The sequence below is a fragment of the Oncorhynchus mykiss genome, chromosome 25 (assembly GCF_057628025.1).
Source record: "Oncorhynchus mykiss isolate SJ-2025 chromosome 25, ASM5762802v1, whole genome shotgun sequence".
NCBI classification, from domain to species: domain Eukaryota; kingdom Metazoa; phylum Chordata; class Actinopteri; order Salmoniformes; family Salmonidae; genus Oncorhynchus; species Oncorhynchus mykiss.
Window position 1 is genome coordinate 92,976,051 of NC_143046.1, and position 15,501 is coordinate 92,991,551.

The following is a 15,501-nucleotide window of genomic DNA, read 5'->3' on the forward strand; positions in this document are numbered from 1 at the left end:
CAGGGCAGCTCACAGATTACTGCACCTGTACATAACCCAACTATAATTTAGCCCAAACAACTACCTCTTTCCCTACTGTATTTATTTTATTTTATTTATTTATTTATTTTGCTCCTTTGCACCCCATTATTTCTATTTCTACTTCACACATTCTTCCACTGCAAATCTACCATTCCAGTGTTTTACTTGCTATATTGTATTTACTTTGCCACCATGGCCTTTTTTTGCCTTTACCTCCCTTATCTCACCTCATTTGCTCACATTATATATAGACTTGTTTCTACTGTATTATTGACTGTATGTTTGTTTTACTCCATGTGTACCTCTGTGTTGTTGTATGTGTCTAACTGCTTTGCTTTATCTTGGCCAGGTCGGAATTGTAAATGAGAACTTGTTCTCAACTTGCCTACCTGGTTACATAAAGGTGAATTAAATAAATAAAAACCAACTGATATTGCCAAATACTTTAATTATTTTTTCATTTGCAAGATTAGCAAACTGAGGGATTACAGGCCAGCAACAAACACTGACACTACACATCCAAGTATATCTGACCAAATCATGAAAGACAAGCATTGTAATTTTGAATTCTGTAACGTGAGTGTGAAAGTGGTGAACAGAATAATTGTTGTCTATCAACAATGACAAGCACCCAAGGTCTGACAATCTGGAGAGAAAATGACTGTGGATAATAGCAGATGATATTGACATACCTATTTGCCACATCTTCAATTTAAGCCTTCTAGAGAGCGTGTGCCCTCAGGCCTGGAGGGAAGCTAAAGTCATTCTGCTACCTGAGAATAGTGAATCCCCCTTTACTGGCTCAAATAGTGTTTGACCAGATACAATGCTATTTTACAGTTAACAAATTGACAACAGACTTTCAGCATGCTGATAGGGAAGGACATTCAACAAGCACAGCACATACACAGCACGTACACAAATTACTGATGATTAGCTAAGAGAAATTGATGATAAAAATATAATGGAGGCTGTTTTGTTAGACTTCAGTGCAGCTTTTGACATTATCGATCATAATCTGCTGCTGGCAAAAACTATGTGTTATGGCTTTACACCCCCTGTTATAATGTGGATAAAGAGTTACCTGTCTAACAGAACACAGAGGGTGTTCTTTAATGGAAGCTTCTCAAATATAATCCAGGTAATCAGGAATTCCCCAGGGCAGCTGTCTAGGCCCAATACTTTCTCAATCTTTTCTAATGACATGACACAGGCTTTGAGTAAAGCCAGTGTCTATCTATACACGTCAGCTACTACAGCTTCTGAAATGATTGCAACACTTAACAAAGAGCTGCAGATAGTTTCAGAATGGGTGGCAAGGAATAAGTTAGTCTTAAATATTTAAAAAACTGAAAGCATTGTATTTGGGACAAATCTTTCACTAAACCCTAAATCTCAACTAAATCTTGTAATGAATAATGTGTAAATTGAGCAAGTTGAGCTGACTAAACTAACCCTGGATTGCATGGTCAAAATATATTGATACAACAGTAGCTAAGATGGGGAGAAGTCTGTCCATGATAAAGCACTGCTCTGTCTTCTTAACAGCACTATTAACAAGGCAGGTCCTACAGGCCCTAGTTTTGTCGCACCCGGATTACTGTTCAATCGTGTGGTCAGGTGCCACAAAAAAGGACTTAGGAAAATTGCAATTGACTCAGAACAGGGCAGCACGGCTGGCCTTGGATGTACACAGTGAGCTAACATTAATAATATGCATGTCAATCTCTCCTGGCTCAAAGTGGAGGAGAGATTGACTTCATCACTACTTGTATTTGTGAGAGGTATTGACATGTTGAATTCACTGAGCTGTCTGTTTGAACTACTTGCACACAGTTCAGACACCCTGACTACCCCACAAGACATGCCACCAGAGGTCTGTTTAAACTACTAGCATACAGTTCAGACACCCTGACTACCCCACAAGACATGCTACCAGAGGTCTCTTCACAGTCCCCAAGTCCAGAACAGACTATGGGAGGCGCACAGTACTACATAGAGCCATGACTACATGGAACTCTATTCCACATCAAGTAACTGACGCAAACAGTAAAATTCGATTTTAAAACAGATTAAAATACACCTTATGGAACAGCGGGGTCTGTGAAGCAACACAAACATAGGCACAGACACATTCATACACACACACACGATAACATATGCACTTTACACACATACACATGGATTTAGTACTGTAGATATGTGGTAGTGGTGGAGTAGGGGCCTGAGGGCACACAGTGTGTTGTGAAAACTGTGAATGTATTGTAATGTTTAAAAAAAAATGATAAACGGCCTTAATTTTGCTGGACCCCAGGAAGAGTAGATGCTTCCTTGGCAGGAACTACTGGGGATCCGTAATAAACCCCAGGAAGAGTAGCTGCTGCCTTGGCAGGAACTACTGGGGATCCATTATAAACCCCAGGAAGAGTAGCTGCTGCCTTGGCAGGAACTACTGGGGATCCATTATAAACCCCAGGAAGAGTAGATGCTTCCTTGGCAGGAACTACTGGGGATCCGTAATAAATATGAATACAAATACACGTTATACATTATATGCTACACGTCCGTGCCCTCTCTGGGGTATATTAGACCGTTGACGCTGAAGCTGTTGTAGAAGTGGCTGTTGAACTGTCCTGTCTGCCCCCCTCCGCTGAAGCTGTTGTAGAAGTGGCTGTTGAACTGTCCTTCCTGCCCCCCTCCGCTGAAGGTATTGCAGCACACTCCTCTGTTGAAGTGAGACAGGTTGTCTGCTGGGTGACCGTGGACCCCGTGGCCTGAATCTGAGACCCCCGGGTAGTCCTGGCCCGGGGCCTGCGTCGGGGTGTGGGTGGTGTGGTTGTGGTATGGGCTGCTATGGAGGGCTGTAATGTTCCTATTGGTCAGCTCGTTGACCAACCCCAGAGAGCCAGTCTGTCTGCTGGGGGGACTAGAGGCACCTAGGGACCCGGAGCCCAAGGACCCGGGGCCAAGCCCAGCCATACTGCTGAAAAAGTTGTTAAAACACGGAGCGCTGGACACCAGGCTTAGGGGGGAGGAGCTCTTATGACCCTCACTGACCACCTCCATGTCTGGGGAGGCGGTGCCTAGGAGCTGGGGGCTGTCAAAGGTCTTGATGGGCGGGGCGGTTTGGCCGTCCTCTGTCTTGGTGCTGTTAGTGGAGTCGGAGCGGCGCTTCCTCTTCCTCCTGAAGTTCCCGTTGTCAAACATCTTCTCACAGTTAGGATCCAACGTCCAGTAGTTCCCTTTACCTGGAACATGAAAAAATATACCTTTTATTTTTCACATCAGTATTATGTATATTTAATATAATTTACAGTATATTTATTTTCACATCAGTATTATGTATATATAATATAATTTACAGTATATTTATTTTCACATCAGTATTATGTATATATAATATAATTTACAGTATATTTATTTTCACATCAGTATTAAGTATATATAATATAATTTACAGTATATATATTTTCACATCCGTATTATGTATATATAATATAATTTACAGTATATTTATTTTCACATCAGTATTATGTATATATAATATAATTTACAGTATATTTATTTTCACATCAGTATTATGTATATATAATATAATTTACAGTATATTTATTTTCACATCAGTATTATGTATATATAATATAATTTACAGTATATGTATTTTCACATCCGTATTATGTATATATAATATAATTTACAGTATATTTATTTTCACATCAGTATTATGTATATATAATATAATTTACAGTATATTTATTTTCACATCAGTATTATGTATATATAATATAATTTACAGTATATTTATTTTCACATCAGTATTATGTATATATAATATAATTTACAGTATATGTATTTTCACATCCGTATTATGTATATATAATATAATTTACAGTATATTTATTTTCACATCAGTATTATGTATATATAATATAATTTACAGTATATTTATTTTCACATCAGTATTATGTATATATAATATAATTTACAGTATATTTAGTCTATACAGGGCGTCTGTATTCAGAACCCTTCCTTCTGTCCACATTTTGTTACATTACAGCCTTATTCTAAAATGGATTAAATATTGTCTTTTTTATTTATTTTTATTTTACCTTTATCTAACTAGACAAGTCAGTTAAGAACAAATTCTTATTTACAATGACGGCCTACCCCGGCCAAACCTGGACGACGCTGGGCCAATTGTGCGCAACCCTGTGGGACTCCCAATCACGTCCGGATGTGATACAGCTTGGATTCGACCCAGGGACTGTAGTGACGCAGTGCCTTAGACCTCTGACGCCACTCGGGAGCCCAAAAAATAAATTCTCATCAATCTACACACAATACCCCATAAGGACAAAGCAAAAACAGGTTTTATACATTTTTGCAAATGTATTAATAATAAAAACAGAAATTCCTTATCTGCGTAAGTATTCAGACTCGTTGCTATGAGACTCTAAATGGATCTCAAGTGCATCCTGTTTCCATTGATCATCCTTGAGATGTTTCTACAACTTGATTGGAGTCCACCTGTGGTAAATTCAATTGGTTGGACATGATTTTTAAAGGAACACACCTGTCTATATACGGTCCCACAGTTGACAGTGCATGTCAGAGCAAAAACCATTATTCTTAAATGGAAGAAGTTTGTATCCACCAAGACTCTTATTAGAGCTGGCCGCCTGGCCAAACTGAGCCATCGGGGGTCACTCCAGAGTTTCTCTGTGGAGATGGGATACACTTCCAGAAGGACAACCATCTCTGCAGCACTCCAAAAATCAGGCCTTTATGGTAGAGTGACCAGACGGAAACCACTTCTCAGGTAAAGGCACGGCATCCCTCGTGGAGTTTGCCAAAAGGCACCTAAAGACTCTCAGACCATGAGAAACAAGATTCTCTGGTCTGATGAAATCAAGATTGAACTCTTTGGCCTGAATGCCAAGCGTCACATCTGGAGGTAACCTGGCACCATCCCTACGGGGAAGCATGGTGCTTCAACAAAGTACTGAGTAAGGGGTCTGAATACTTATGTAAATGTCATATTTTTGTTGTTTTATTTTTGTCTATATTTCCTAACATTTCTGAAAACCTATTTTTCCTTTGTCATTATGGGGTATTGTGTGTAGATTGATGATGGAGGAAAAACCCAATTGAATCCATTTTAGAATACAAAATGTGGAAACAGTCAAGGGGTCTGAATACTTTCCGAATGCAATTCCATATAAAGGAATGCAATGAAGAACCACAGAGTGACATGCTCATCTTGAGAATACTGCTGCTGGGCCAAACAATATTACAGATGAAAGAAATGAGGACTTGGGTAAAGTCTGAAGGTTGTGTTGGGTGCAGGAATAAAACACTGACGAGCCTCTCCTTTATATGGAATGTAGACATTCACACAATGGGAAAGGAAAGGGGGGTTTCCTAGTCAACTGAGTGCCTTCAACTGAAATGTGTCTTCTGATTTAACCCAACCCCCCTGAATCAGAGAGGTGCGTGGGGGGGGGGGGGGGCTGCCTTAATCAACATCCACGGCGCCCATGGCAGAACGACAGATTTTTACCTTGTCAGCTCGGGGATTCGATCCAGCAACCTTTCAGTTAATCGTTTATCTATAACCTGCCATGGTAGGAAACTGAATGTCCACTCATTATGCGCGTGAAGCCTCTAATAACAAGCTCATCCCTAACGTTTCCTATTTCTAACAAACCGTTGGGATGAACCTATAGAATAATATACAGGCACTTCAGAAAGTATTCACACCCTTTGACTTCTTCCACATTATGTTGTGTTACAAAGTGGGATTAAAATGGATCCAATTGTCTTTTTTTTTTGTGTCAATGATCTACACAAAATACTCTGTAATGTCACATTGGAAGAAAAAAAAACACTAACATATCTTGATTAGATAAGTATTCAACCCCCTGAGTCAATAGATGTTGGAATCACCTTTGGCAGCGATTACATCTACCAATAGGTGCCCTTCTTTGCGAGGCATTGTAAAACCTCCCTGGTCTTTGTGGTTGAATCTGTGTTTGAAATTCACTGTTGGACTGAGGGACCTTACAGATAATTGTATGTGTGGGGTACAGAGATGAGGTAGCCATTCAAAAATAATGTTAAACACTATTATTGCACACAGAGTGAGTCCATGCAACTTATTATGAGACTTGTTAAGCACATTTTTACTCCTGATCTTATTTAGGCTTGACATAACCAAGGGGTTGAATACTTATTGACTCGAGATATTTCAGCATTTAAATTTTTATTAATTTAATTAATTCCACTTTGATATTATGGGGTATTGTGTATAGGCCAGTGACACAATATCTCGATTTAATCCATTTTACATTAGGGCTGTAACACAACAACATTTGAACAACATTTGGGGGTGTGAATACTTTGTGAAGGCTCTGTATATTATAATCTATGTATTGCCACATAGTTATACTTCCCATGATAGAGCAGAAGACCATTCATGCATTATATTAGACTCTTCACATCCTAAATCTATGGAATGTCATATTGTAATGAGACAGGCAGGGAGCAGGTCTCGAACTCTCGACCTTCTAGCCCGAGGTCCGGCGCGCAAAAGCATGCCTAAGCGGCAGAGTCGATTTCCGCGCATATAAACCCAGTGTCGTTACAATATAATTGTCCTGCTAATAAGACTTTATATATTTAATTTCCACAAAATAAGCACTATAATACGCATTCTAGCCTTCAACGTTGAGGGAACAATTTGAAAGTAGAAAATTAACAATTACCAGGATATGGGATAAGCCTTTATTTCATCCAACTGGTTTTAACTGACATGATAGCCTGCAACCGGCCTACATCGAGTTGTTCAATCGGTCATAGGCCTACGCTTTTACACGTGTTTGTATAGGATTTCTAACGAACAGCTGAACATCACATAGCCCATCTGAGTCATTAACATATAACATTATATCTACACATGGGGCTAGAACATTTATAGGTTACAAATAGATGTTACAATAATATAATATAATTATAATACCTGGGTCATCCTCATCACGGGGGACCTTTTTAAAACAGTCGTTAAGTGACAGATTATGTCGGATAGAGTTCTGCCACCCCACCTTGCTCTTCTTGTAGAATGGGAAGTTATCAGCGATATACCGGTAGATCTGACTCAGGGTCAACTTCTTCTCGTGCACGTTCTGGATCGCCATGGCGATGAGCGCAGAGTAGGAGTAGGGAGGACGGACCAGCTTTAGCAACTCCTCCTGACTGGCGATGGACAGCCAACCCAGGTCTGGACCCCCGAACCCGGGGGAGTTGGTGAGGAACTGCCGCTGTGTCCCGTAGGAAGGCGGCATGAAGGATGCGGAGTTGACAGCGGGCCTGTTCAGCCAAAGGTATGGGTTGGGGGAGGATGTGTAATCTCCGAAACCGTATCCAGACGGCCTCTGTGCGCCCTGGAAGCTCTGCTGGTGGTGATACATGTTTAAATTGTCGCAGTAGACAGCCATCTCCTGCGGCTCCTGGGCGCCCTTGGGCTGGGGTTGGAGAGAGCTGGCGGATGGAGAGGAGGTGTGGTGGACTGAAGGGTCGATGGAGTTCATGCTCCACGCGGGAGGACAACCCCAAGACGCTACAGTAACGGGTCAGAACGGATGAACAAGCAACAGCAGCAACAAGTACCAGATTGTATAACTTCAGACCGACAGTTTCTCATTCAGACAGATCATCTCTAAAAGCCAATAGACACCCACTAACTGGTTGGGGGTGTGGTCATGGAACTTGAACCGACATGCAGAGGTGAGAAAGAGAAGAACTCGACAGTGACGGTTTCCTTAAAACATAATATCCAATGAAAAATATGACCTGAAAATGATTCAAATCAGCGTCAGTAGAATAGGTCTAATATATAAAATACCTCCGATTATTTTATCCAAAGCCTTAAACCTAAATGTTGTTATAATTAGAAGGCTACTATTATGATATATAACAATACAGCTTCCGTCCCTCTCCTTGCCCCTACCTGGGTTGGAACCAGGGACCCTCTGAACACATCAACAACAGCCACCCTCGAGCCCTTGTAGAGCAAAGCGGACCGTCACCGACTGAAACGCTATTAGCACCCCGCTAACTAGCTAGCTATTTCACATCGGTTACATATACATATCATTTTTATAATAATATAAATATGCATTTAAATAGTTTCTAATAATAGACATTCAAAGCATGTCAATTAACTTGTTTATTGAGAGAATAAATGGGAGATTAAAGGCTTATACAGATGAAGTCGGAAGTTTACATAAACTTATGTTGGAGTCATTAAAACTCGTTTTTTCAACCACTCCACAAATTTCTTGTTAACAAACTATAGTTTTGGCAAGTCAGTTAGGACATCTACTTTGTGCATGACACAAGTCATTTTTCCAACAATTGTTTACAGACAGATTATTTCACTTGTAATTCACTGTGTCACAATTCCAGTGGGTCAGAAGTTTACATACACTAAGTTGACTGTGCATTTAAACAGCTTGGAAAATTCTCGAAAATTATGTCATGGCTTTAGAAGCTTCTGATAGGCAAATTGACATCATTTGAGTCAATTGGAGGTGTACCTGTGGATGTATTTCAAGGCCTATCTTCAAACTCAGTGCCTCTTTGCGTTACATCATGGGAAAATCAAAAGAAATCAGCCAAGACCTCATAAAAAAAATTGTAGACCTCCACAAGTCTGGCTCATCCTTGGGAGCAATTTCCAAACGCCTGAAGGTACCACGTTCATCTGTACAAACAATAGTACGCAAGTATAAACACCATGGGACCACGCAGCCGTCATACCGCTCAGGAAGGAGACGCATTCTGTCTCCTAGAGATGTACGTACTTTGATGCGAAAAGTGCAAATCAATCCCAGAACAACAGCAAAGGACCCTGTGAAGATGCTGGAGGAAATAGGTACAAAAGTATCTATATCCACAGTAAAACGATATATCCTATATCGATATAACCTGAAAGACGCTCAGCAAGGAAGAAGCCACAGCTCAAAATCTGCCATAAAAAAAGCCAGACTATGGTTTGCAACTGCACATGGGGTCAAAGATCGTACTTTTTGGAGAAATGTCCTCTGATCTGATTAAACAAAAATGGAACTGTTTGACCATAATGACCATCATTATGTTTGGAGGAAAAAGGGGGAGGCTTGCTAGCCAAAGAGCACCATCCCAACCGTGAAGCACGGGGGTGGCAGCATCCTGTTGTGGGGGTGCTTTGCTGCAGGAGGGACTGTTGCACTTCACAAAGTAGTATCATGAGGTAGGAAAATTGTGGATATATTGAAGCAACATCTCAAGACATCAGTCAGGAAGTTAAAGCTTGGTCGTAAATGGGTCTTCCAAATGGTCAATGACCCCAAGCATACTTCCAAAGTTGTGGCAAAATGGCTTAAGGACAACAAGGTCGAGGTTTTGGAGTGGCCATCACAAAGCCCTGATCTCAATCCTATAGAAAATGTGTGGGCAGATCTGAAAAAGTGTGTGCGAGCAAGGAGGCCTACAAACCTGACTCAGTTACACCAGCTCTGTCAGGAGGAATGGGCAAAAATGCACCCAACTTGTTGTGGGAAGCACGTGGAAGGCTAACCATAACTTTTGACCCAAGTTAAACAATTTAAAGGCAATGCTACCAAATAATAATTGAGTGTATGTAAACTTCTGACCCACTGGGAATGTGATGAAAGAAATAAAAGCTGAAATAAATAATTCTCTCTACTTTTATTCTGACATTTCACATTCTTAAAATAAAGTGGTGATCCTAACTGACCTAAAACAGGGAATGTTTACAATGGTGAAATGTCAGGAATTGTGAAAAACTGAGTTTAAATGTATTTGGCTGAGGTGTAAACTGAGTTTAAATGTATTTTGCTAAGGTGTAAACTGAGTTTAAATGTATTTGGCTGAGGTGTAAACTGAGTTTAAATTTAAACTTCAGACTTCAACTGTATATTTATATTTGTTTTATTCTTCAGTTTAAATTCTTCAGTTTATATTATTATTATGATCATCATCAGTGTTAGTATGATTGGTATGAGGAGTATAATTCTTATTATATTAGAAGTAGTACAATTAATATAATTATACTAATAAAGTAATACGTTTTTTCAATTATATAATTATGCCTATAAAGAGTATGACAATAACAAATAAGATGAATAATTATAATTATAATATAAGTAATAATACATTGCAATAACACATTGTAATAATACATTATAATAATACATTGTAATAATACATTGTAATAATACATTGTAATAATACATTATAATAATACATTGTAATAATACATTATAATAATACATTGTAATAATACATTATAATAATACATTGTAATAATACATTATAATAACACATTGTAATAATACATTATAATAATACATTGTAATAACACATTGTAATAATACATTGTAATAATACATTATAATAACACATTGTAATAATACATTGTAATAATACATTATAATAATACATTGTAATAATACATTGCAATTATAATAATACATTATAATAATACATTATAATAATACATTGTAATAACACATTGTAATAATACATTGTAATAATACATTATAATAACACATTGTAATAATACATTATAATAATACATTGTAATAACACATTGTAATAATACATTGTAATAATACATTATAATAACACATTGTAATAATACATTGTAATAATACATTGTAATAATACATTATAATAATACATTGTAATAATACATTGCAATTATAATAATACATTATAATAATACATTATAATAATACATTGTAATACATTATAATAATACATTGTAATACATTATAATAATACATTGTAATACATTATAATAATACATTATAATAATACATTGTAATACATTGTAATAATACATTGTAATAATACATTGTAATAATACATTGTAATACATTGTAATAATACATAATAATAATACATTGTAATAATACATTATAATAATACATTGTAATAATACATTGTAATAATACATTGTAATAATACATTGTAATAATACATTGCAATTATAATAATACATTGTAATGCATTGTAAAAAATAGTACATTGTAATAATTAAATATATTAATACATTAGAATACATTGTTATACATTGTAATAATAATACACTGTAATACATTGTAATTATAATACACTGTAATACATTGTAATTATAATACACTGTAATACATTGTAATAATAATACACTGTAATACATTGTAATTATAATACACTGTAATACATAGTAATAATAATACACTGTAATACATTGTAATAATAATACACTGTAATACATTGTAATTATAATACACTGTAATACATTGTAATTATAATACACTGTAATACATTGTAATTATAATACACTGTAATACATAGTAATTATAATACACTGTAATACATAGTAATTATAATACACTGTAATACATTGTAATTATAATACACTGTAATACATAGTAATTATAATACACTGTAATACATTGTAATTATAATACACTGTAATACATAGTAATTATAATACACTGTAATACATTGTAATAATAATACACTGTAATACATTGTAATTATAATACACTGTAATACATTGTAATAATAATACACTGTAATACATTGTAATTATAATACACTGTAATACATAGTAATAATAATACACTGTAATACATTGTAATAATAATACACTGTAATACATTGTAATTATAATACACTGTAATACATTGTAATTATAATACACTGTAATACATTGTAATTATAATACACTGTAATACATTGTAATAATAATACACTGTAATACATTGTAATTATAATACACTGTAATACATTGTAATAATAATACACTGTAATACATTGTAATAATAATACACTGTAATACATAGTAATAATAATACACTGTAATACATAGTAATAATAATACACTGTAATACATTGTAATAATAATACACTGTAATACATTGTAATTATAATACACTGTAATACATTGTAATTATAATACACTGTAATACATTGTAATTATAATACACTGTAATACATTGTAATTATAATACACTGTAATACATTGTAATTATAATACACTGTAATACATTGTAATTATAATACACTGTAATACATAGTAATTATAATACACTGTAATACATTGTAATTATAATACACTGTAATACATAGTAATTATAATACACTGTAATACATAGTAATTATAATACACTGTAATACATAGTAATTATAATACACTGTAATACATAGTAATTATAATACACTGTAATACATAGTAATTATAATACACTGTAATACATTGTAATAATAATACACTGTAATACATAGTAATTATAATACACTGTAATACATTGTAATTATAATACACTGTAATACATTGTAATTATAATACACTGTAATACATTGTAATTATAATACACTGTAATACATAGTAATAATAATACACTGTAATACATAGTAATTATAATACACTGTAATACATAGTAATTATAATACACTGTAATACATAGTAATTATAATACACTGTAATACATTGTAATTATAATACACTGTAATACATAGTAATTATAATACACTGTAATACATAGTAATTATAATACACTGTAATACATAGTAATTATAATACACTGTAATACATTGTAATTATAATACACTGTAATACATAGTAATTATAATACACTGTAATACATTGTAATAATAATACACTGTAATACATTGTAATTATAATACACTGTAATACATAGTAATTATAATACACTGTAATACATAGTAATTATAATACACTGTAATACATTGTAATTATAATACACTGTAATACATAGTAATTATAATACACTGTAATACATAGTAATTATAATACACTGTAATACATAGTAATTATAATACACTGTAATACATTGTAATTATAATACACTGTAATACATAGTAATTATAATACACTGTAATACATAGTAATTATAATACACTGTAATACATAGTAATTATAATACACTGTAATACATTGTAATAATAATACACTGTAATACATAGTAATTATAATACACTGTAATACATTGTAATAATAATACACTGTAATACATTGTAATTATAATACACTGTAATACATAGTAATTATAATACACTGTAATACATTGTAATAATAATACACTGTAATACATTGTAATTATAATACACTGTAATACATTGTAATAATAATACACTGTAATACATTGTAATTATAATACACTGTAATACATTGTAATAATAATACACTGTAATACATTGTAATAATAATACACTGTAATACATTGTAATTATAATACACTGTAATACATTGTAATAATAATACACTGTAATACATTGTAATAATAATACACTGTAATACATTGTAATAATAATACACTGTAATACATAGTAATTATAATACACTGTAATACATTGTAATAATAATACACTGTAATACATTGTAATTATAATACATGGTAATAATCACACTTTTTTGTTCTTGAACTCATCATTTTGACGAGCTTTTATTTGAGGAAACATTGGATTAGAATGTTCATTTTTCACATGGGACATATGACTTCAGTTCCAATATTTTAATAAAGTGTGGTACAGTGTCTAGTGTGTGTGTGTGTGTTTAAATTGAAGACTGTGGGTGTATAATGGTGACAAACTGTTGGCTCTCACATCACCCTAAATGAATTCTAAATTATATGTCAGATAGGCTCATCAGTTTTATAAAGCAGACATCTAAACGGATACTACATACACTGAACAAAAATATAAACGCAACATGCAACCATTTCAAAGAGAGTATTTGCCCACCGAAGTCGGTTACTGACACCGAACTGCAGTCAGGTCAAGACCTCGAACCAACGGTCTTACAATCTTAAAAATCAACGCTTATATTTTAACACATTTCACAGTTCGATCTCCTTCAGACACACCGCATGTCAACGCCTGTCACACAAGCAATAAATAAAACCAACGTCTAGAGGAGAATTAAAAGTAATCCTATCGAATTTACAGCCTGCAAACTCAGACACTTTTTGTTTTACACCAACTATAATATCTTGCTGTAAAAAGAACACGGCAACACAGATGGTGTATGTTCTGATAGATGTTCCATCTGGGATGTTCCACCTGGGATGTTCCACCTGGGATGTTCCATCTGGGATGTTCCATCTGGGATGTTCCACCTGGGATGTTCCATCTGGGATGTTCCACCTGGGATGTTCCACCTGGGATGTTCCATCTGGGATGTTCCATCTGGGATGTTCCATCTGGGATGTTCCACCTGGGATGTTCCATCTGGGATGTTCCATCTGGGATGTTCCATCTGGGATGTTCCACCTGGGATGTTCCATCTGGGATGTTCCATCTGGGATGTTCCATCTGGGTTAGCAAAGCGCTCCCTACTGTTGGACCACTGATGTTGGAGGAAAACAACAGTAGTACATGACACAGTGCACAGATTAACCAAAAGATGGTGCTGTGTCTCTTCTCTCTCCTCTGCGACCATCACATACTGTTGTGTACTTTTAGCTTTCAAGTTTTAATGTCACGTGCACAAGTACAGTGAAATGTCTTTCTTGCCAGCTCTTTCCCAACAATGCAGTAACCAATATCAGTAGTACTTCAAAATGAAGTAAAGTAGAACAAAAACACACCAGAAATAGAAATACGAGGAAATATGAGAAAACATGTAAGGTACACTACATGACCAAAAGTATGTGGACATGTGCTCGTCAAACATTTGATTCCAAAATGATGGGCTGTTCTGACCTTAGTTCCTTTTTTATGTCTTTGGTTGGTTAGGTTGGTCAGGGCGTGAGTTGGGGTGGGTAGTCTATGTTCTTTTTTCTAGGTTGTTATATTTATATGTGCCTAGTATGGTTCTCAATCAGAGGCAGGTGTCGTTCGTTGTCTCTGATTGAGAATCATACTTAGGTAGCCTGTTTTCCCCATTTTTGTTGTGGGTGTTTAATTTGGGTGTTTAATTTCTGGCAGAACTGTTTTGTTTTCTCTTCGTTATTATTTTGTGTAGTGTTCAGTTTGTTCAATTAAAACATGACGAACACTTACCACGCTGCATTTTGGTCCTCCTCTCCTTCCACCAACGAGAAGCGTTACATGGGCATTAATATGGAGTTGGTCCCCCCTTTGCTGCTATAACAGCCTCCACTCTTCTGGGAAGGCTTTCCACTAGATGTTGGTACATTACTGCAGGGACTTACTTCCATTCAGCCCCAAGAGCATTAGTGAGGTCGGCACTGATGTTGGGCAATTAGGCGTTCGATGGGGTTGAGGTCAGGGCTATGTGCAGGCCAGTCAAGTTCTTCTACACTGATCTCTAGAAACCGTTTCTATATGGACCTCACTTTGTGCACAGGGGCATTGTCATGCTGAAACAGGAAAGGGCCTTCTCCAAACTGTTGCCACAAAGTTGAAAGCACAGAATCGTCTAGAATGTCATTGTATGCTGTAGCG

At 35.5% G+C, this 15,501-nt stretch overlaps 1 protein-coding gene across 1 annotated transcript; it reads right to left on the reverse strand.

Annotated features, from left to right (window-relative positions):
* Positions 1 to 506: 506 nt before the first annotated feature.
* Positions 507 to 7,965, reverse strand: foxi2 (forkhead box I2). The gene is made up of 2 exons (XM_090219229.1): positions 7,040 to 7,965; positions 507 to 3,269 (listed from the first exon to the last, which is right to left on the reverse strand). The coding sequence occupies exons 1-2, from the start codon at positions 7,605 to 7,607 to the stop codon at positions 2,578 to 2,580; spliced, it is 1,260 nt and encodes a 419-aa protein (XP_090075355.1). The 5' UTR covers positions 7,608 to 7,965; the 3' UTR covers positions 507 to 2,577.
* Positions 7,966 to 15,501: the final 7,536 nt, after the last annotated feature.